Consider the following 24,913-nt stretch of genomic DNA (forward strand, 5'->3'; position numbering starts at 1 on the left):
TGTTCGTACAGCAACACTGGACAAGTTTAATTAAATAAAAAATTGGCATTAATTATACTTCAGAAATTAGTCTGTCTCCTTCTGTCATCTAACTTCAGATTTATCAGTAAACATCATCAGCGTAAGTATCAGACACTCGCAAAAAGATGTACTTTGCATATCAAGTAATCAAGACACACCGCACCCACCTCCATGCTAATCTGCTAATAAGCAACATGGTTTGGCACAGCAGCAGGAACACAGAACAGAACAGCTGAGCTGAAGGTGATGTTTGAAAATCAAACAACGTAGTTCTTGAGAATAAACGTATGATCCATATCTCCTGACTTTTTATGCAGAGGAAGGAACCACAGGAGCACAGGGATGGACTGCAGACAGTCAAGGCTCACACCTGCAGCACTGGTACACACACTAAGGTGTGCCTCTATGTGTTTTTATGAAAACACAGTTTGATCTTTCTGAAAGATGCAGCTTCCATTGGCTGGAAGTTGAAATTCATATTACCAGCACCATTTATATGTTCAGATAATTATTGAATCATCAACCAGCTTGGATAAACTATTTACAGGCTCTGTCACCACCCAAACTGACATACATCTAGAGATCCTCACCATCACCACTAAGAATGACGCTTCATCTTCAGCATGCAACATCCTGAAACAGCACAGGAGGAAACATAAGCATTCAAGATGAAGGTGCAGCACACAAAAGGAACAGAGATAGCCAGTGTTAAACCAATAGCCTAGGCGGAGACTGGGAGGTAAGACAAGTAACTGAGGAGTCTTGATCAACAAGAAACAGAAAGGATGTGTAGGCAGTAAAGCTGATTTTTTGTTTGGTATTCTAGTTGCTAAACTAACAAATGTTGAAAGTCCCTGAGACATGCAACAGAACAGGGAAACAAGAAAGAACAGGGAAATCCCAGAAATTTTGACAAGGATTTAATGCCAGAAAACCATATTAAAAAATAGCTAATATCTGTAAGAAAGAGCTGTTGCCTCCTTTCTTCAAGTAAGGAGCAAGAAGTAATAATGAAAAGGGACTGTTCCTTTCTGCCCCATTAAGTAGGAAACATCAGAGCAAAAAGCACGAACACTCTTTAAGAAAAAAAAAGAAATGCAATGTAACATCCAGCTGACAGCACAGGGACAGCTGCCTGAAAGTGACTTTGATTAGCCTTCCTTGAATGGGTTTTGCATTCATAAAGCAGAGTTTGGAGATCAGTGGAGAGATGGCAAGGTGTCATCACACACTTCATACAGTATTGCTTCATGAAGGAAGCCTCAGCAGCTGAATGCAAAAGCATACATCCGGGACAAAAAAAAAAATATTGAAAAATAACAGAGGAGATCATCTGCTCAAGAAAGCTCAGCTCTGAGGGGACTCGACACTAAAAACAAGCATTTGGAACAGCACAATCACTTCACTCTTTGCTTCAACCACTAGCAATGTCCAGGGAGCACATTTCACTGGTAATTGCAGGGACTAAACCATAAAACTCTTGTTCTTTATGCTTAACTTGAAGTTGTAGTCTCACAGCAGCTTTCTCACCACTGGAAGCCAGTGGCTGGTAACGTAAATTTTCATTTATTTGTGCTTTAACAAGAGACAAAGAAATTCTACAGCAAGACAAGCTTTCTGTCCAAGATGAAACTTCTGTGTATGCCAATGCTCTTAAATCAGACTGAGTTAAGAAAGTCACTGGAAGGGAAAACCCTCCCTGACATGCAACTCCCACAGCACAGGCATGCAATCAATCCCAACAGCATCCCTGAAGAACAGGTCCTTTGGTGTCCACCATACAAATTGAGTTTCAATAATCATGCCACAGAAAAGACAGTTACACATTGCACCGCTCTAGTAGCAATTTTGATATTAAAACACAGCATCAACGTTACACCAGAGCTGGCACATAAAAGCTCACTTTACATTCCCCAGCACAAGAGACCTAAATAGAAATGGGCATGCACAGGGAGTGTATAGCATCAGACAACCCTGTGGGCTGGAAAGGAAATTGCTGGCAGCATTGTATGGACAGATTTGCACAGCTGGCATGTGCTCCTTTTCAGCTGGCAGCAGGACCCTTCTGTTTAGGGAGGGGAGGTCCAGATTTGTTTTCTTGTGGGAGGAAAACAGAACCTCTTGTCCTTTCAAGGAAATGCACCAGGGAAGCTCTAGAAGATGCAGCTGCTTTTACTAACTGGCTCTTTGTGCTACTAGGTTGTCTGAATAAACACCAAGGTCTTGATATGGCTAAGCTGCAAAGTGGTCAACTCAGCTCTTCAACTACAAGACCAAAATTAAACAGGCATTTTGAAGAGCAAATACTTTAATCACTTTACCTGGGATCTACCCAAATGGGGATAAAAACATGTTTTGTATGCAATTCAAAGTTTGTAAGGCACAGCGAAGAAAAGCAATTGCAATAGGCTGGCACATAGCAGTAGCAGAGGAGGCATGAGTCACTTCTTGAGTTCACAAATATCATGTTCAAGAAGTGTTTCAACTCCCCAGTGTAGAATTAATCTTCCTCATCTCTTTGTACAGATGGTCAACCTTTCCCCTGGATTACATAGCTTGCTGTGTAGCCAACAAAATGCTCCACAGCCCTTGTACAACCTAAGAAGCCCTCATTTTCTTCTGGATGGAATTTTAAATTTACTGTCCTTAAAGACAGCAACGGTATCAACTCCTTTTCCAATTTGGCTTTAGCTACTACTATCAAACACTGTTGGTGCATATGCTTGACAACTGCTTTTAAACCAAACCCACTCATAAAAAGGACCCTCCATCCCCTCCATATAGTTTAGTGCTTTATTCTTTTTAAGCAAATCTGAAAAAGTGAAAAGCTAGTAGCTTTAGCTCTTTATTTAGAATGCAGGATTCTTGTATTACATCCACCTTAAGCACTTTGAAATCAAGAAAATTAATAAAGCAAAACATTTAAGGGTTTTGAATACTGTTAAATCAAGTATACACAATATAGAAACTACAAAGGAAATTCCTGCATTAGATGGCCCACTATACCTGTGGAAAGTTAATCTATCTTCATAGGAAGTCTAATGTTTTCATAGAATCATAGAATCCTAGGGGTTGGAAGGGACCTCGAAAGATCATCTAGTCCAACCCCCCCTGCCAGAGCAGGATCACCCAGAGCACATCACACAGGAAAGCATCCAGGTGGGTTTTGAATGTCTCTAGTGAAGGAGACTCCACAACCTCCCTGGGCAGCCTGTTCCAGTGCTCTGTCACTCTCACAGTAAAAAAATATTAGTGCTAGAATGATGTTAAGGCACAGAGCAAAACAAATGTTAGCGTTTAAAAAGGACTTATATATTAGACAGAAGTGTCGTATATATGATATCTTTTGCCAAATAAGCATATTTACTACACTAATTCAAGGTATTGTAAGGTACAACCTGTAGAAAAGAAAAATCTAGGTTACCATAGCTCACTGAAACCAGATAGCATCTACACCAAATATTACCGAAACATTTCAGAAAGCAGAAAACCAAAGATGATTGCTCAATAAGGACTCTACGAACTTCATAGTTCTAGTAATCCTTAATAAACCCACACTTAATCCCCAGTCCATTAACTGTTGGCCTAGCTTAAATCCCTCTTTCCTCATAATTGATACTTCTTAACTTGTAAGATTCACATCTCAAAATCAGAAGTCAAAGTAGAAAACTAGTATGACTTATAACTTTTAAGTTTATACTGCTGGGCTCATCTACAGCCTCTTGAACATTAGATACAGATAAATCACCCATAAAGCAAAAAAGTAGATACTAAGTCACTCTCCTGAACAGAAGTCAGTTAATGGTGACAGATAAATGTTGCCATCTACAAAAAGTTTTCACCTCCAGTGTTCCCCCAGATTACCTTCTCTGTTTCTCTTCCAAATCTATCAGTCCACTGATAGCAACATGCCTTGGTCTTTGTTTCCAACATTAGACCAAATGTATAACTTATAGAATCATAGAATCATAGAATCATAGAATCTTAGGGGCTGGAAGGGACCTCGAGAGATCATCTAGTCCAACCCCCCTGCCAGAGCAGGGTCACCTAGAGTACATCACACAGGAACTCATCCAGGTGGGTTTTGAATGTCTCCAGTGAGGGAGACTCCACAACCTCCCTGGGCAGTCTGTTCCAGTGCTCTGTCACTCTTACAGTAAAAAAATTTTTTCGGATATTCACCTTGAACTTCCTATGCTCCAATTTACACCCATTACCCCTTGTCCTATCACTGGTCATCACTGAGAAAAGCCTAACTCCGTCCCCCTGACACTCACCCCTTACATATTTGTAAACATTGATGAGGTCACCCCTCAGTCTCCTTTTCTCCAAGCTAAAGAGACCCAGCTCCCTCAGCCTTTCCTCATAAGGGAGATGTTCCACTCCCCTAATCATCTTCGTAGCTCTGCGCTGGACTCTTTCGAGCAGTTCCCTGTCCTTTTTGAACTGAGGGGCCCAGAACTGGACACAATACTCCAGATGTGGCCTCACCAATGCAGAATAGAGGGGGAGGAGAACCTCTCTTGACCTACTAACCACACCCTTTCTAATGCACCCCAGGATGCCATTGGCCTTCTTGGCCACAAGGGCACATTGCTGGCTCATGGTCATCCTCCTGTCTACCAGGACCCCCAGGTCTCTTTCACCTACACTACTCTCCAGCAGTTCAGCCCCCAACCTGTACTGGGACATGGTGTTGTTCTTCCCCAAATGTAAAACTCTGCACTTCCCCTTGTTGAATTTCATCATGTTTCTCCCCGCCCAACTCTCCAACCTATCTAAGTCTCTCTGAATGGCAGCACAGCCTTCTGGTGTGTCAGCCACTCCTCCCAGCTTAGTGTCATCAGCAAACTTGCTGAGGGTACATTCTATACCCTCATCCAGGTCGTTGATGAAGATGTTGAACAACATCGGTCCCAGTACCGACCCCTGTGGGACTCCACTAGTCACACACCTCCAACCAGATTCTGCCCCATTGACTCTCTGACTCCTTCCTTTCAACCAGTTCCTAATCCACCTCACTTCCTGATCACCAAACCCATACCTGATCAACTTTTCTACAAGGATGCTGTGGGAGACAGTGTCAAATGCTTTACTGAAAATGCTTTACTGAAATCAAGATAAACCACATCTACCACATTTCCACTATACCTGTGGAAAGTTTATCTGTCTTCATAGGAAGTCTAATGTTTTCTCGTCTTTTTAAGCAGCAAATCTCAACTAGTAAGCCAAATTCAAGAATCAAGTTCTTTATTTGCCAAAGGGTGACTATTCTTTCAAAATACTTGAGAACATTATTTGCAGGTAGACCAGTCAGACAACATGCTACTTGGTATCTCAAACACCCATAAACCAAAACTAATGTATTTCACAACATTGCTCTTTTTGAGTATACCTGTGGGACACAGTTTTGTTAGTATTTAACATTAACATTAGCAAGAAGTTAATCTGTGCCAAGAAGAAAACCAAAACAATACATTATTTTTGAGGGTATAATTTTAATAAGACTTTTACTTCTCCTGGAATTTGTTAGGTAATGAGGCCTGATAGAAAAGCTCACTTTTGGATGACTTCACAATTAACATGTCTTAGTAAATTTGGAGGTCAGAACTCCACCCTGAAAAGCTCCTTGAGCTAGTTTGTACATTTCAGTTATCACTAAACATCATCAAGCCACCTGTGCCTGCAAAGTATCCAGGGCAGGAACTATCAAGGTAAAAAGCCTGGCATCCCTGGTGGCTAGCTGAGGCACAGCCCTAACAGGCTATCTAACATGAACTAATGTAAGCAGTTCATCAGCAATTTCTGTTCCTGACACTAGCATTTCCTGCCTTCTCTTTCAGATGCCAACCCAGCCTGGCTGCATGCATAGCCCAGAACTTGTGTTCCCTTGTGTTTCAAGCTGGATGCTAAGTCTGGTGGAATGGTGGTCAGTATGTTTTGCAAGAGACTGAGCTTACACCTTGGCTTTAGATTCAACTTTTCAGCAAGTTGAATATCCTTATAACAAACATAACTGATTAACTTAAAACAGACTACCTTCTGGTTAATTCATGTGAGACTAGCTTCACATGTGAAGAAAAAAAAAAAAAAAGGCAAAGATCCAAATTGGTATCCTATCTAAAAAATGCTTAGGAGTCACAATAAAGAAGCTGGATTACAGAAAAGCAAAGAAATTCATCTTACCAACTGTTTCACTTTAACCACCTGCTGAGCGCCTACTGACTGTGCAACGACGGATTTTGGCTGCGAGATTTTGAAACCGAATGGGGCTCCAATGGCTGATTTCAGAGGCTGGAGAGGGGTTGTTGCTGGAGATGCCACTGGAGAGACTAGTAGTGGCTTTGCGGACTGGAGAGAGGACGCTGCTACCGCAGAAGTGAAGGCTGGCCTGACAGTTTGGATAGCAGTCAGCCCTGATGTGGCTATCGTCGTGGTGAGGACTGAAGCTGCAGGGCGAAGAGATGCTGTGACCACTGTGGAGGCAGGAACAGGCTTCACAGTGTGCAGAGAACCTGTTGCCGACGTACTGACAAGGACTGGCTTTATAACTGGAGAGGCTGGGACTGTTACAGTGTCAGACACTGGTTTTATAACTGGAAGAGAGGTTGTTGCTACAGCTGAGGTTGCCACTGCTATCGAAGAAGCTGGTGCTGCAGAGGTAGAAGTAGAAACGGCATCTTGGGTTGGAGCTGGCTGCTGGATACACTGCTGGATAAAGCTCTGAGCATTGGGCATTAGCTGTCGTAAGGCAAGTAAGCTTTTCTAGAAGAAAAACAAAGCAACACTGGACTTAACATCAGCAGAGTCTTGCACACTACTGGTATACCAGCAACTGAATCTTCTTCCTCATCTTCCAATTTAGGTTTTTATTAAACAATAACTGGCTTATTCCAAACAAGTTTTGCTGGAGTTCAGGCACCCTTAAATTGCTGATGGTACAGTTCAGTGAAGACCACAAGAATCACCAACACAGGCTGATCAAAGACCAACACTCACCACTGCTTCACTGCACACAGCGAATCTCAATTATACAGGGGAATTCACCCATAACTTTGTTCTTTTGTTTAGATTTTTCAATTAGAAATTTCTGTTCTAGAAAAAGACCATTTTTTCTGTTGTACTACCTCAAAAGAAATTGTTTTGCCAAAAGCCCCTACGTCTTAACAGCTGTGTTTATTCCATGGAGCCTGCCTTGACAGTGAACTAGCAATTACCCAATAAACTCTGAAACAAGCTTTGGAGATACGAACGCTTCCATGCCAATACAGCTGTATCGACACTAGGGGGGGATACCACTTTAGTAATGCCTGCATAGCTGCAGCAGCACAACTTAAGCCAGAGAGTTCTCAGCAAAGAAAGAACATTAGTAAAGACATCTGGCAACATCTCATTTTTACTCCAGCTATGTTTGAGAAGGTTAATGGACAAAATAATCTTCAAGCCCTCTACAGATTTTTCTCCTTGACTATTTACAATCTGTTATGGTACAGAATCAGGGGAAATCTGTTCTGCACAAATCCTTTTTTTCCCCTCAGTAGCAGTTTTTGAAGTCCCTAAGTCTCCAGCACAGTGCTATTCTTCTGGGCTTCATGCAAAAGGAACATGTTGTCTCACATGTTAATATACTAAGTCAGCAAATTGTTCAGACATCTAGACCTTCTGTGACACACCTGATGTTCACTTCCTTTCTTTTAAAAGGCTCCTCACAGCTTTCCTCATGCTCCTGATGCAGTTTATTTACCAAAAGCATCCAGCACAGATCTGAAAACCAAGCAGGCTTTACAGCCAAAGTCAGCATACTTTCCCATCTATTGGAACAGACAAAACAAAGCACATGCAACTTCCTCGAAAACCTGCAGCTCAAAGATAAGAGACAACTCCACAGAGTCCTCCCTAAAATTCCACTCACTAGCTGAAAGTCAACTGGCAAGAAGCCGTATCACATTTCTTCTCACACTCAAGCTGCAAGCGTTTCTCCCACAGACAAGGCCAGCACTGATGCTTGTAGCACCTTAGAGAAGTGCTCCTGAAGTCACCTTCCATTTGGCACTCATTCCTGTCACAGCTGCTCAAAATTACACACCAGTTAAGTCTGGTCTGTATCAAGTACACATCCTTAAGATATTTCAGAAAAAAAAGTAATTGGGGTGCAAGATGTTTTAAAGGATGGTAACAATATAGTCAGCTAATGTTTAGTCATTGTCATGGTCGAAGTTTCTGAAGTGAAAGTATTTAATTGTTAATATGGAGGAGCAAAGGGAGAGAAAGCACCTTGTTGAGGAGTATGGGGTATGGACACTACCCAAAACAGAAAATCCTCAATGACACCGGAACCTGGCAGCATCCTCCAGGGGAAACATTCAACCACTCTGCTGTGAGGGATCAAGATCTGACCTATGCTGATGAACCCAACTTCTGTGGAACTTCCTCAAGTCTGTGAACCACATGTAGCAGAGTTCTACAGACCGTGGGATGGCATCTTAACTCAGGCTGAGCACCTCCATGAGTGCATAAGGACAACACTGCCTGAGATAACATAACTCTTGGGGGAACCCAAAGGGGTAGAAGTGCTAACAAGTGCTGCACAGACACCTCTTGGCTCAGTTCCTGTGCATGAACTAGTTGCAGGCTGTCACAACTGACCAGCCCTAGATGGGGTCTAGCCGTGCCAGACTTAGCCTGGGTCTGCATGGACCTAGAGGTTCACCTGCAGCACACTTTGGGAACATGGCACCACCACGGGAGCACATGAGCTGCGCCCCCCTCCCCCCCACACACACAGCCAGCTCATGTCAAGTGGGGTCCATCAGCCCTGCAGAAGGCAGCTACTGAGCTCTGAGATGTTTGGGGTTTTTTTTTTCCCCTTTAGCTTTTGCATGTGCTTTTAAGAAATCTCCAGGATTAGGCTGCCACTGTAACAAAAAAATCCATCACACACTTTAAGAAATTGACATCAGCCATCTAAAGCAATATCATCATCATCACATGCATTGTTATATATGCTATCAAATACTGGGGGAAGAAAAACTCCAGAAAATTTCTGTCCCACCTTTAGACTTAACAATTCCTTCCTTGATTCTCAAGTGTCTATAGTAAATGACAAGGAAAAGTACAGATCTATTAAGCTTAAGAATACTACATGCATTGCAACTAAATATAACCAAGTATTCCATGCTTTCACTGGAATGCAATACATGCTCTACAACAGAGATGTTAATTTTTATTTTGACTGTTCATAAATTCCATTATCCCATATGATTTTTAAAAGTTAATACTGCATGCTTTTTATTTACATCATTATTTGCTTGAATGGCAGTAGATTTATCCTGGTTTACTCCTCCCAAGTTGTAGTAGTCCTATCAGGACTTTCTAAAGAAAAGGATGGGGTTTTTCTTCTGCTTCCAGGCAAACATCAACCAGAAGATAGATGAATACTAGATTTATGCAATTCTTAAAGCTTAAGCTTTGTGCACAGCCTGTTGTCAGTCTTCTGCATTTGACTTTATTACAGTTACAGTTTTGATGAGAAAGTAAAAGGTTATCTTAGTATAGCAGCTCTGCTGTAGATGCACCAGCTTCCAAAACATTAGTCGCCACTAATGACCAGCAGGTAATTAACTCTTCAATTTAAGAAGACTCCGCTAAAATCTTCCCTTCCCGAAAAAAAACCTCTTTCCAAGAGCAACAAGGATGGGTGAAACACAATTTCCTCAACTGACCTAAGCCAACACCTATTTCAATGCTCTGACTTTCCTCTTCTGGTTTTCCTCCATCCCCTCAGTAAGTACTACATATTCACAGACACTTACCTTGAGAAAAGGAACTAAATACGGTTGTGGAGATGACTTGAGCTCTATGTATAGCTTTTTTGTAAATTCTTCTGGTTCAATTTTTGCTTCCTAAGAGGAAAGTACAATTACAATAGTAAGTTATAACTATGAATCTACATTTTTTTCCACCCAGTCTATCAAAAATCCATAGAAATTTACATTATTGGGGAATTGTTCAATGTCAATTATCAAATGTTTTTTCCTCTTATATTTTTAAAGAAAAGCGTTTAGGACAGAATTATCTTGAAATTTAGATACAGTATTATCAAATTACATTACTTCCTTTACTCCAGGCTGATAACACACTTAAGGATACTTCAAACACCTCACTCAAGTGAACTGACAGAAACTAGTTTAAAAGTAGCACTGAGTAGCAAGGAGCACCTTATCATTACATAGAAACATTTAAACTTCACCACAGACTCACAGAATTGTCAGAGTTGGAAGGGCCCTCTAGAGATGATCTAGTCCAACCGCCCTGCCAAAACAGGATTCCCTAGAGCACATCACTCAGGGCTGCATCCAGGCAAGTTTTGAGTGTCTCCAGTGAAGGGGACTCCACATCCTGCATGGGGAGTCTGTTCCAGTGCTTTGTCACCCTCACCATAAAGAAGTTTTTTCTCATATTTAGATGGAACTTCCTCTGTTCCAGCTTGTGTCCATGGCCCCTCATCCTGTCATTGGGAACCACTGAAAAGAATCTGGCTCCATCCTCCTTGCACTCCCCCTTGAGATACTTACGGGCATTAACAAGGTCTCCTCTCAGCCTTCTCTTCTCCAGGCTGAAGAGCCCCAGCTCTCTCAGCCTTTCCTCATAAGGGAGCTGCTCCAATCCCCCAATCATCTTTGTTGCCATCCAGTGGACTCTCTCTAGTAGTTCCCGCTCTCTCTTGAACTGGGGAGCCCAGAACTGGATGCAGTATTCCAGCTGTGGCCTCACCAGTGGGAGAATGACCTCTCTCAACCTACTGGCCACACTCTTCCTTATGCCACCCCAGATTACACTTGCCTTCTTGCCCAGTACACAAGCATTTTGTTTTCTGTGAAGTTAGTTTATGTGCATAACAATCAATTTGAAGAGACTGGAGACAAAAGACAACTCAGTACTTTTTAAAGACAATTCTAGTGTAATACATGCATAGCATAATAAAGAATACTTAACACTGTCTTTCAAAAGCAGGAGAAACTGAAGATCAGAACATCACTTCTGCATACCACTACCGTAACAGTCCTCTGGCACGCAGAGTACAGTCTCCTTTCATAATGCTTTCTGCTCTTCCCCAACACAAACACCAGACACAGGGGCTCGGTAAGGTTAGGAACCTGCAATGGACTTCTGAGATCCCTCACTCACTATTTCAGTGCTGTGAGGACAGGGATACAGTTGTGGGTGAGATCCTGCCACAGAGTCACCAAGAATGTTACCTCCTCCGGTATCAGCATCAGGCCTCATCTTTGCAGAGAAACTACTCCTTTCATGCATACTCTCCTTCAGAACAACCATTCCAAGGAGCTACACCAACAGCAAAGGGGTTTTAAGGATTGTATAGGCCCTCTAGAGATGATCTAGTCCAACCGCCCTGCCAAAACAGGATTCCCTAGAGCACATCACTCAGGGCTGCATCCAGGCAAGTTTTGAGTGTCTCCAGTGAAGGGGACTCCACATCCTGCATGGGGAGTCTGTTCCAGTGCTTTGTCACCCTCACCATAAAGAAGTTTTTTCTCATATTTAGATGGAACTTCCTCTGTTCCAGCTTGTGTCCATGGCCCCTCATCCTGTCATTGGGAACCACTGAAAAGAATCTGGCTCCATCCTCCTTGCACTCCCCCTTGAGATACTTACGGGCATTAACAAGGTCTCCTCTCAGCCTTCTCTTCTCCAGGCTGAAGAGCCCCAGCTCTCTCAGCCTTTCCTCATAAGGGAGCTGCTCCAATCCCCCAATCATCTTTGTTGCCATCCAGTGGACTCTCTCTAGTAGTTCCCGCTCTCTCTTGAACTGGGGAGCCCAGAACTGGATGCAGTATTCCAGCTGTGGCCTCACCAGTGGGAGAATGACCTCTCTCAACCTACTGGCCACACTCTTCCTTATGCCACCCCAGATTACACTTGCCTTCTTGCCCAGTACACAAGCATTTTGTTTTCTGTGAAGTTAGTTTATGTGCATAACAATCAATTTGAAGAGACTGGAGACAAAAGACAACTCAGTACTTTTTAAAGACAATTCTAGTGTAATACATGCATAGCATAATAAAGAATACTTAACACTGTCTTTCAAAAGCAGGAGAAACTGAAGATCAGAACATCACTTCTGCATACCACTACCGTAACAGTCCTCTGGCACGCAGAGTACAGTCTCCTTTCATAATGCTTTCTGCTCTTCCCCAACACAAACACCAGACACAGGGGCTCGGTAAGGTTAGGAACCTGCAATGGACTTCTGAGATCCCTCACTCACTATTTCAGTGCTGTGAGGACAGGGATACAGTTGTGGGTGAGATCCTGCCACAGAGTCACCAAGAATGTTACCTCCTCCGGTATCAGCATCAGGCCTCATCTTTGCAGAGAAACTACTCCTTTCATGCATACTCTCCTTCAGAACAACCATTCCAAGGAGCTACACCAACAGCAAAGGGGTTTTAAGGATTGTATATTCACAGACAAACAGAACTTGGAGCACCTCTCCAGTTTAGTCATTTGATCTGCTCCCTGTTAGATCTCACTGAGCTGTTATACAGGTCCCTGAGGTCTTACCAATACAGATGCAGTGATTTGGTGGACTATGCTTCAGTGCATGTAAGGTGCTTGACACCCACTTCATAAGATGCTGCTTTAAGGACCATTTTAATTCACAGCTGTCAATGTATTAATTTCCCTCATGCATGCAAAACAATTTATTTTGCATTAAATCATATACACATCCTGAATGACAGAATAGCAGTATTTTTTAGATATTAGATAAAGCAAATAAATGCACAGTGAAATGATATATTAATGTTTGGTAACAACTGTTCTTAGGAAAAAAGTAATTAAAGTACTCTAAGAACAAGAAGGAATAATTCTAGTATTTTCCTACAGAATCAAGGTGTATAGTCCATGAGGGACACAAAGGCAGAGGAAGAGGAGTAATCAAGTAGTTTTACAAGGCTGCTTAAAACAGTCTGCTCTCTAAAACTACACCTTCATCTACACTACTCTTTTCTAGACTGAAAAGTCCTTTGGTACCACTAGTAAAGTCATTCCCTTCCACCATCCCACAGCCTTCTGCTACAGTGGAACAACAGAACAGCAGCAGTGGTCAAATGCCAAGACAAGAAGTGGCAGGAGAAATTGTTACCAAGAAAACCCAGCTGTGCTGGGGTACAGCACAAAGCAGCATATGGAAGCCACCCGCAAGGAGAGAGACAGGTTGGCAGCCACATTATTTTCTCCACCCCATTGTCTAAAGACATAGATCACATCATGCTTGTTCCACTGGAGCTTCACTATCAACCTGTATGTCAGTTCTGCCTTGGAGTAAAGCAGTAGTATGGACTCAGCACTGGCACTGCAACCTCCATGATAATAATTCTTGTCATTGATTACTCAAAATAAGACTAATATGAAAAAAAACCAAAAAAACAGGCAGCTCAGAGCCAGACACTATCAGTTCCTCCTGCTGTCAATTACCTGTGTGCATAAAATGAAACAGGAATGTGAGAGGGAAAAAATACAGCATGGGATGTAGTTAAAAATAAGAGCTATAATGTAAGCTTAATGAAGGTCAGATATACTCGGCCACAAATTCAACTCCTCAGCTGTTAAAAAAATAACAGTTAAAAAGATCAGAAACAAAAACTATGAAGAAGTCAATGTAAAAAATTATATCCAAATCATGCAGAATGTTTAAAAAAAGTCTCACCAATAAATTTTGCACAAGATTCTTCACATTCTGCCCCATCTCAGAAGCTTGAGGTCCACTAGATGCCAATTTTATTAGTGTAGCAAGAAAATTCTTGCATTTCTTCACATTCTCTAACATCTCCTAGCATGAAAATAAAGAGAAGACCATTAGATGTGGCATTGGCTCTCCAACCTCTGATGAATATACAGAATGCTAATTTTTAATTAAAGCCTTTTTTTTTCCTTACTGTAGAAGTGCTGGTCGGTGCTACTGTTGTGCCCTCTGCTTTCACAGAGACTGCCTTTTGGGAGACAGCTTGTGCAGGTGGTCCTGTAACTGGAAGTTTTACAGGTGTTCCAGTACTCGAAGGCTTTACAGCAGTAACTGTGGTAACACTAGCTGTTGCAGCTGTTGGCTGAAAAGGAAAATTAACACTTTTTAACCAAAGATTAACGTGACAAACATACTGTATTCTGCTAGTGTATATAAAGTAGCACCCTCGCTTCACATTACTATTTAGAACATAAATTATTTTTACCTTTGAAGTTTGGATTTTGAGAGGCTCTAGGTAATAGAGTGAGAGAACCCCCACAGCTTAATTCTGGTTTTAAATCAAGGGCAGAGGGAAGAAATTACAAAGGCTCACCCAGACTGAAGCACTGCCTGCAACTTCAAGTGAAAAGAGAAAGGTAGAGTTGTCTTGAAGAAACCAACAGATTAACTTTGCCAGGACTACAGTCGAAGCCAGGAGATACTACTCTGAAAATAAATGTCTGTAAGTGATTATTTAACTTCCTTTCTTCTTCTGTAGCTCCTCTCCAAGTTGCAATATCCTTTACTCTTCCTATCACATGCACAATAGGCAAAAGGCATCGTGTCTACTTTAGAAGGATGATCCATGTGGCAGCCGAAGCAACCAGCTGAGCAAATGCACCTAACAAGTTCTTTCTGCCTGTGGAAGTTCCTTCCCTGTGGGCAGTAATTTGGATCTTGCTCTCCTCTGCTCAGACACAAACCCTCACAAAATTCAGTTATTTTAATACATCTTTAAAAAATCTCATTAGAATTTAATAATAGATTAAAAAGCTCCAGCAACAGGAGAGTAATTCAGGTTTAGGAAAAAATAAGAACACAATTGCCAGTCTCCTTTGCAAACTATGCTAATAGTAGTTTCCAGAGGAAACCTACTAAAAACTGAAATATTTCTACTTCAGAGTTTGAAGTGAGGAAAAAGAAAAAAAGGAACAAAACCCACACATCCAAAAACCCCAACACAATTCTTCTGATAGAGCAGCAGACCATATGAGTAAAAGACACTGCCTTTACAAAACCCACTACTTCTGATTTTTCAGCTTGAAAACTAAAAAGCCAGATGGAACCAACCCGCAGCTTACAGAAAAACAAGAGTTTCAGGTTAACATTTGAAACCTGAAATTGGGTGTCATTTTTCCTCCAACCTTCCTAGAAAAAGGGAAAGTCTGGTTTTGTAGGCCAAATTCTGATCTGAGCAACACCATTGCTTTCACTGACTTAGCACACTTAAACACTGTAGTTTACTCCAATAATCACAAATTAACACTTGCTAATTGCATTAGTGATAAGACAGCAGCACAAGAGTCCAACTTACACTACCATGGATAAAACAAAATCTAATCAGTTGGAGGGACAAAATGTAAAATGTCAAAGAGCTTTTAGGTCTTAGAGTCTTTCAGGATAGGGAAAATTAATGAACAAACATTTAAAGCTAAAGCAAAGAAAGCACTGCCACTTTTGTAATTTATTTCTAAATTATTTTTTTTCCTGGGTGTGTGTGTCATCCCCCTCCCCCAATAAGCTGCTGCCAGCTTGACGTGAAAGGAGCAGACAGCTACCAGAAAAACTTCCCAGCTTCGGCTCCCACTGTTGGTAACTTTAATAGCTCTCTGCAGGATCTTTGCCACCACTACTGCCTCTTCCAAAGATGAAGCTCAACAGCTCTAAGACCACAGGGAGGCAAACTGGGCACATGAATCCCATAAACAGATGGACTGGAGGAAGACCAAAGGGGACAGAGTACAGATCTGTCAAGCTGCAATGCCCTGGGCTTTTAAAAGCTGAATACATGAGGTTTGTGGGAGCTGATCTTTTGCAAATTTCAACATGTTTACACATCAAGACCAGAACGACAACCCAGGGAGGGAACAACAGGAAGTCTGCTGGACCCTTTTCCCAAGAAGATGAATATATGGGAATTAACTTCTGTCACCTGCCCTCAACCTTTTTCACTACTGACAATTCTCATTCTCACTTTGAGCAATGGAAACAGTTTCCACAAAAAAAATGGCATTAATCCTGCATATTTTGAAGTAATTTCAAGAGAAGTGTTCTGCATCTAAATGAAAATGCCCCAGCATGATGCTAATTAGATGCTTTGCAGCTTCATTACCCCATCTGGGAAGAAGGTAAAAAATAAACGTGCAGATATTTTGTCTAACCTCAGAGCTTAAACATTCAGGAATGGCAACAAATAGAAATGTTTTTGTAGATGAGGAGAATAATTCTAGAGTCAATAACCAGAGTTTTGCAGCCAGCAGTGTTTCAAGTTGTACTCACCACAGGATAGGAGATACACAACCAAGCCAAGTATTATTTCCACTCCACCATCTTCCACTTTTTGTGATGACTATCATGCTACCACACCAACACTCCTCTCCTGTGACCTCAAAAAATTCTCAAGACTAACATCAGCAAGTTCTATTAGGACTGATGAATGAACCACTGCCAAGGAAATCAGACCCAAGGGCTCTTCCTTTCTTTCCCCAGAAGGTTCCATGCTCGGACTGCCTTGTCAGCACTCTTCTCCTGTCCACCTCAGGGTGAAGAGTTAAGTGGGCCTGTGATGGCAGGCTGTATCTATACTGCACCTAGCTACTCCTTACTGTACAAGGAGCTTGTACAGAGAGCTGTGCAATCCTCCGCAAAACAGAGAGGCTCCAAGGAAGCCATTCCAAACAAAACAACTGTACTAATTTTTCCTAGTCATCATTCATATTGTTTAAACCCAAGTCTATGGCTCATTACATACAAGTGTTCAAGTTTCTACAACTGAAAAAAATACAGTTTATAAAAAATACTCCATGTCTACCTCTTGAAATATCTCATATAAACGCAATTTGAATTGACTACATAAAAACTGAACTAACAAAGTCCAGAAGAACCAAGTCAAAGGCAGATATAAGTTTAAAACGGAATAGTTAGTAGCATGACGAATCTCAATGTTTACCCACATGAGAGTTTGAGGATGCAGGCAGCTGCATCTATCAGATGGAAGAAATCTTAACCTTCATCTCTTCTCCCCAGTGCAAGGGTAGCAATAGTAGATTACTATTGCTTTTATATCCTAAAGATCTCTATGCAGAAATCACAAGCCCATGGTTTGTAAGCTAGTATTCCAAAGTAAAAGTGGACAAGAAATACCCAATAATGATGTTCTCAGACACAAAGCACATGTTGTTTCTATTCTAAGAAAAAGTACTGGGTTTTTCCCTTCAGCCCAAACATTATCCATCTGCAGTGAGAAGGAAGAGAAAAAAAAATATCAAAGACAGACCTGTGTGTAGTTTTCATTTACTGATACAGAAAAACAGCAGGAGAACAAATTTGTAAGTCAGACTTTTAGCTACTGCTGTCAGCAAACATATCCTCCAACTCTTCAACACCCTCAAGGTCAAGAACATACATCCAGCATATTTTTCTAAATGACTGATCCTGGTCATTCAGTGAATGCTTGGTCAACTGCTACAGCCCAGTCTCCGTCAAGCTGTTGTTCACAAGATATGTGCAAGCCAGACTTCTTCCCAATTTATCCTCCAGATTATGAGAACAGAATATTTTAGCTGCAGAAAGAAGTATTTCTCTTTTCATCACACATGCTTATCCAGAACTCTGGTCCCCAAGAATAGAAGATAAACTGTGTATCTAGGAGAAGCCTACACTCAACAAGTGGCAAGAAACTCTTCAGACAAGTCCTACAACATTTTTCTCTGGAAAAAGATAAGACCTAGGAAGTAAGACAAAAACACTACCTAAAAATAATGAGGCATTTCCAACCACTGTCTATACACAGTCATGTCTGTGGAAGCTTTCTGCCAAACTCAATTAGTGAACTGAGGTCTTCAGCTACATCCTTCCTTCAGTTCTCAGTCAGGTAAAACATGAAAAACAGTTTGACTGGTGCAGACAGTTCATTTTCCCCTCAACAGTATCTCAGGTATACTTCCTTTTCCCCTTAAGGAATCAGGAAACTCCAACAGAAGAGAGCATTAGGAAGTCTCCATTTCCCAGAAGAGCTTCATCAAGAGCTTGAAGGAACTCTGTCACAGGGTACAAAGGCACTCCAAATGGCTCTCTGAGCTATTTATTTTATCCGTCATTCATTTGCATTCTGCTGTAGTGAGAGAAGATGATCTGACACACACTGGCAGAAGCATAATTAAATTATGTATTTTTAAAAAAGACATTTAGGAAAGAATTTATTGTGAGGACAAAAGTTGCCAAGCTTAATAAAAAACAGTTAGAAACAACAAGAATGTATCCATATTTTCCTCAGTTTTCTGTCACTTATTCCACCACATCATAAAGTTTGCCACATACCTGTACTATAGCAGGTGGCTGAACAGTAGAAGCTACAGCATTTGCTGTTTGAGATAATGTTTTCACAGGAGTAGCTGCAACTTTCTGTAGTATCTGGGTGCCAGAGTTCTTCGGAGAAAAAAAAGAAATTATACATGTGCAGAGAACAGTTGTCAAGACAAGTCAATAACAAAAGAGACACTGAAGTTTGTACCCGCTCTTGTCCAGTATAACCCAAGACATGCACTCTTACAGTAACAATGCAGGCATCAATCACATTGCCCATGTAGTTTAAACACTGTTTAACAAAACTATTTGTCTACCAGTTTGATACTCCAGAACAGAATCAGAGTCATTTAGACACAAAGCCCATGTATTTTAAACACTGTTCAACAAAGCTATTTGTCTACCAGTTTAATACTCCAGAACAGAATCAGAGTAATTTAGACACAAAGTTCAATCACAACAAAACGATTAAAGGATGAGGTTGTTGGCAGGATCGATGCTGATGGTTACTCTTTTTGTACTCATTCTTAACTCCTGCATGCTGACCACATTAAGAGATGGAAGCAAAAAGCCAGAAGAGCTCAAGGAAAGACAAACATCCTGGGGACATGGGAGAGGTCCTCAGCTTCACTCAACTTCAGAGAAGTATTCTACCAGAGGATCACAAGGTTGCAGTTACTAGCAATAGCCATTTATGTGAGCTCTTTATTCTGGATTATTTTTGTTTCTTTTCTGAACATCTTTTACATTATCATAGAGGAATTCCTTAATTGAACTATACCATATGTAACAGCTAGCAGATTTTTCAGACTGAGAAAGCAAAGCACATAGTGATGTTTATATGCAAAACTAAACACAATCATACTGTTCAAATGCTTATTTAACCCTCCATAACTTATTTGAAAACCCTGTTATAACTACATAACATAAAGCTATGAGAGAAGTTACCTGCACAGCACATATCCTGATTGTAGGTGTGCTGGTCGGTACAGATGGTCTCACACTTGTGTTATTTTGTGGCTGACTCTGTGCTTGTGATACTGCTTGTTGGGATACTAGCATTAGCTGGCCATTACTGCTTCTGATAAGAACAGTTCCTGTTGGAGAAAAACATCCAGACTGTTAGAAATTAAGTGATATTGTGGCTTTCCTATGCTTCTGTGGAAGAAATAAGTAGACCACACTGGTAAAATAATGTAACATTTAGTTTCTTAGTCCAAGGAACGGCTGCCAATAAATGTAGGAGCTGAGAGTATATCAGCTTTACTCTTCATTTTGTAACAGAAAGCAACTCATAAAGTCAAGAGAAAAACTTAACTAGACAGCCACTATGTGCATACAAGATGCAAATTGTGAAATCCTTCAAAAAGATATTTTGGACATGAACAAGACAGACACACTCCACACACACACTCTGGGGTTACTTTAACAGTAACTTCTTTAAGCGTTTCCTCAGCCTGCAAAATTAATCACCGCTATCAGGCGTGGCTGCCTCTACACGCTTTCACATTCTGCACAAACTTACAGGTGTCCCTCTGTCCCAGGGTCTGTCCAAAGGCATTAAAATGCATTAATCAGAGCAGCTTGTAGCCAAATAGGGAGATTCTGATAGAGAGAAGGAAAAAACAGCCAACCAAAACAAAACACAACAAAAAACCCAAACGGATTTTTCTGCCCTTTCTCTTTTTTTTCTTTTTTTTTTTTTTTGCTTTCCTTTCAAGCCTACAGCTTCTTCAGCCCAGTACAATTGAACTCCTGCAACCTTTCTCGCATCCTATCAGGCACCCCATCAGCCATTACTGCGAACAGTTATCAAACAATGAGTATTTTTACTACAGCTTTCAAATGGAAATCACCCTAAGGAGAATCAAGCAGGTGCCACAACACAGTCTTATCCATTAGGCTATCCACCCCTCCTCCTCCTCCCCCATTCCCTAAGGGCTAGGCTCTGGAAAATCCAGACGTTCCATCAGGGTCACAAAAACAAAATGCTAGCTAGATTCTTGCTCTGAAGGGCTTTGGATCCTTCAAGGGAGTTATGGCACACTCTACTGAAGGTGGTGCCTCACCTCCTTTACTTTCTGTAGCAGATGCTGAAGAGTCCACCACTAAAACCACCATCTTCGATCACTTCATTTAACAAAGGCCTTTTGCATAAAAGAAAGGGGGAAGATATAGGAGAATGCCAGTGTGTAAATAAGACTAACACAACATTTTTGGAGACCTGCATTAAACTTTCTTACAAGTTATCCAATTCCTAAAGAATCTCAGATCTTCTCTAAATAGTTAGGATATTTCCCAGTGTAAAACAAGCCTTCATCAATGGAACAGTCTTTTTACTACCTGGTTAGTCTGAAAGTTGTCAAAAATATTGCTCTACAGTACAGCCCAACATACTGCTTCTGTCTCGAGTTCAAATGAACACACCAGCAAAAGCCACAAACTCGATGAGATTTTTGGTTTTTTTGTTTTGTTGTGTTGGTTTTTTTTAAAATAAAATCAAGCTACAACCACAAGTTTAGAAATAGCTTGTCATCCTTCACATCTAAAAGCGTAAGAGAAAATTGCAAGACAACACAAAACTTGGTATAAAATTCTGTAACATTAACATATTGCCATTTATCTAGCACACACAAACTGAGACTGCAAGAGCAGCGTCTGGGGCGATTCCTTTCTTTCTCAAGCAGCAGTTACTAGATGGGGCAGATGCACACAATAGTTGCATATCCAGAAAATACTGTTACTCCATCTGACTACACAGTTTTCTCCTCCATCACTGAATTTATATCTAAGTATATAAAAATATATCTAAATGTATATCTCCATCACTGTAATTATATCTAAGTACTGATAGATCTTTTAATTTAATCAAAGAACACCTGGAAGCCCCCTTCTTGGAAGTATTCAAGGCCAGGCTGGATGAGGCTTAGGGAAGCCTGGTCTGGTGTGAGGTATCCCTGATCATGGCAGGGAGGCTGGAACCTGATTACCTTTAAGGTCCCTTCTAACTTTAACAATTCTATGATTCTATGATTCCTGTTTCCTTCCAAATAAGTTATGGCAAGAACCTGTTCCACTTGGAACAAACATCAATTTCCCATATTTGATCAATTTTGCAGAATTTTTAATATGGTGGTAGGCTTTTCATGGCAGCAAACATCTCCTGACAGCCAGAAAAATTAGAACTCCAAAACCAACAAAACCAATATTATGGTACTGCTTTTGTAGGTTTAATACTGGAAATGACTCATGCTAGTACAAAAAAAGCAGAAAGTAAATTGGAAACAACTGTCATAGCTACAGATTTGTATAATGAGGAGCCACACAACATCACTTCAAGCATGAAACAGTTTGGGGTAGTTACAAACTCATGTAAGGAAGTGACAGTAAACTGACGTGGGAATTGTCCGAAACAGTTTGAAAGCTGTAGAGAAGGGTATTTATTTTTCACTTCTAGTTGCTGCAATTTACTTATACTTTTTCACAGCCTAAAAATACCCTCAATCATTTAGTACTCTCTTTTTGCCTTGAAACAAAAGCAATGACCCAACAATGAAGTTAATGGTGCAGCTTCCAAGAAGAGACACAGAGGTGTCTTCTGCCAGAAGGAAAGGTTCCACAGCAATCAAAACCAATGCCTGAAGTTTTTCATACACCACATACAGCTGCACATGTGTGAAATGAAGTAACAGCAGGTGATGGTATCCTTGAGGTTCTCAACAGAAAGGTCATGTAAACACACTCATGCAGTTATCAAGAGGCTATCATCAGAAGGAATTGAAGACAACTGCAAGAATACACATTCTTCACTCAAAAAAAAGAAAAAAAATATCACTTATCAGGAGCTGTTCTTGCATTTTCTATGAAAGCAATTTTTGCCAAAATAAATGTGAAAACAGATCAGGTCTTTGCAGTCAGTCACTACATTGCAACTCCATAGGAAAACGGGGAAAAAACTTCTTAACAGCTGGAACAGTGAAGTTTCAGCTAACAACTCTCAGCACAGCATTTAAAAGCAGAAAAGACATCTGTAATCTCTCACCATATCAACACCAACTGTAGTTACTGAACAGCAACAGACATCTTTGTAACATGAAAGGTATCCTCTTTCAGGCAGCATTTCCAAGAAAGCAGTGTTTACAGGATACACAGTTTTGATAGTTTGACTGAAGCTGTTTCTGAGAGCAGAAAAGACTTTCTCACCACCTGTGTGCTTTGACAGCAAAGCACAATCCCTTCAGGGCTACAAGGCTGTTCCTGTTTTCAGATAACAAATAAAAAAACCTAAGTGACCAGTTACTGGTGACAGGGATTCGTTCTTACAAGTTGGCTGGAGGACACAGGTGTGTCACCACGTATTAACAGCCCTTTATACAATAAGTAGAGACTTCTGACTTCTGAAATTCTGCCTGTCCTACCCAAAACATCCATTGGAAAGTTATTTCTTTTTCTTGACTGCCAGAGAAAGCGGTTAAAATAAAATCAGCTATTTTGACCCTTTGTCCCCTGCGCGCCTTCCTTCAGCTGCAATCCTATAGGAAGGCTGGAGGGGAAGGAACTAACAACTGAAACCCAGCTTAGCTTCCTCCAAAGCTATGCAGAGAGAATCACACTGTAGCTTTACACCTTTAAGGGGCATCATTGAGATCTGTACCCCTTTCTTCCCAGTGATCTCCCTGCTCCTGGAACAGGAGCTCCAGGAACTGTACATCCAGAAAGAGCACCTGCTGTCACTCAGCAAAGCTCAAGCAGCCACCACCCAGAAGAGTCTCTACATAGGCACAGCAGCAGTACATGCCACAGAAAAACAGAGGCCTTCTATATTAAAATTCCACTTGCTGCTCAAACCTGAAATGCCTCAGCTGTAAATTTTTGCTCTCCCAGCACCACCAACCAAGGAAACGCAGCCTTTTCTGAATCAAATTTTCTAAGCTGTAGCTGTGTTTAGCATCCAACCCAGGAATGAAGAAACACAAGTTAGCAGAAGGAGCAGCTTCCAGATACCTCTTCACTGTAACTTCAGACAGAACTGAAAACTCAGAGACATGAACAAGATGCTGTGCAATCATGGCAGAGATCGGTTTATACCACTGTACATAAGGCCACCTGAGTGTGTTTCACCGTATTTCCAGGAATAGTGTTAAGAAAACCACATTGCTGTTAACATAAAGCTGCACAGCCAACCAAAGCTCTGAGTTTCATACAGCAAAACTCAACATCAATGCATGTTAAAAACATCCCACTATAAGGGCAACCGCAACTATTAAACTTCTACCACATAAGAGAAGCCCAAGGCCATTTCTTGAGGGGAACATTTAGAAGGAAATGCCTAAGATGAACCAGCCAGCAGGTATGTTCTGGTGGAGATACACTATACGTGAAGCTGAGGTTGTCAAGTTAAGCCACCACTTCCATTACTTGGTTTCCAAAACAACTGCTCAACACAACAACTCTTTGGAACTGCTGGCTGGGGAGCAACATGAGGAAATGCTAAGTCTCTTGCTCCCAAAATAAAAAAGCAAGAAAGCACCAACAGCATTAGACTCAACCGATGTAAGAGAAAACAAGTTGTGAAAGCTGCTTTCAAAAAAGGGTGAGCTTAGCTGCCTTCAAACCAAAGAGTGCCTGCACAGATATGTTGCCAATCTTGGTAAAGTTCACTTTAACACCAACTACAAATACAGGGCTAAATGAGACTTTCAGTCCCAAATCAGTTAAATGAACAACAATAAAAACGTTTTAAAACAACTGGCATGTTTCAGTGCTCTCTGTTCCTAAACAAATCTCATTCTTTCACTGAGCTACTCAAAACAAAGGGATAGCTTTTAAGGTGGTTACAAGGTAAGAGCAAGCTTTAAAGGGGATGTGTTAATAGAAAACTAGATGGTAACTGGAAAGGAATATTGGTTTTAAATTTCTTAGCCTGACTATTTAGGATTACTCAAAATTCAGAAAATAAAGGGCCAAATACTATTAATCCATGCAAGAGCTCTGAAAAGTTTTTCTCCCTAAAGGCATCCTTGATTAAAAAATCAGTTTTTTTCTTCTTCAATCCCATTTACTGAGCCCCACAGAACAAGTCACTTAGAAGTTACAAAAGCACATTACAGGACTGAAAAATACAGACCCAGAATGGACATTATTAGAGATGTTGACTGTTCAGGCAGCCATAATATCAAAGTGTGTTATGTTGTAGACTGGCTGTAAAAGACTGTGTTAATGAAATAATGTGAAAGACACAATAGGTAAGTCTGATATTGAAGTGACTTAACTTACATATGACTTACATAACCCTTTAATACATTTTCAGATGAAGTATGGACTGTATTGCATGCAGGAGAACTACTTAATCCCCCTGACCCTCACTTGCTACTTGAGTTTTCCTAGATAGCTACTGCAGTTTTCTGCACTGAAGATGAAGAAACAAAATACAACAGCCCAATCTGGAGGCAACACCTACCTATACTTCTCACTGTCTTAGGAATGAAGCTACAATGAAGATCTGGTGGCCACCTGAGGTTACCTCACCACAGGCTCCTAAAGGTAGAGCTCTAACTTCTA

General features: G+C 41.0%; 1 protein-coding gene across 1 annotated transcript in view; it reads right to left on the minus strand.

Annotated features, from left to right (window-relative positions):
* TAF4B (TAF4b RNA polymerase II, TATA box binding protein (TBP)-associated factor, 105kDa) overlaps positions 1–20,473 on the minus strand; it is a 62,485-nt gene extending 42,012 nt beyond the window's left edge. Inside the window, exons 1-7 of the mRNA XM_010006903.1 lie at positions 20,422–20,473; positions 19,301–19,449; positions 18,368–18,475; positions 13,983–14,150; positions 13,754–13,876; positions 9,834–9,923; positions 6,208–6,786 (exon numbers count right to left, since the gene is read on the minus strand). Coding sequence (XP_010005205.1) covers positions 6,208–6,786; positions 9,834–9,923; positions 13,754–13,876; positions 13,983–14,150; positions 18,368–18,475; positions 19,301–19,449; positions 20,422–20,473 — 1,269 coding nt within the window. The remainder of the gene's footprint in view (positions 1–6,207; positions 6,787–9,833; positions 9,924–13,753; positions 13,877–13,982; positions 14,151–18,367; positions 18,476–19,300; positions 19,450–20,421) is intronic.
* Between the last annotated feature and the right edge of the window lie 4,440 nt (positions 20,474–24,913).

This window comes from Chaetura pelagica, unplaced genomic scaffold (assembly GCF_000747805.2).
Source record: "Chaetura pelagica isolate M959 unplaced genomic scaffold, ChaPel_1.0 scaffold109, whole genome shotgun sequence".
Lineage (NCBI taxonomy): Eukaryota > Metazoa > Chordata > Aves > Apodiformes > Apodidae > Chaetura > Chaetura pelagica.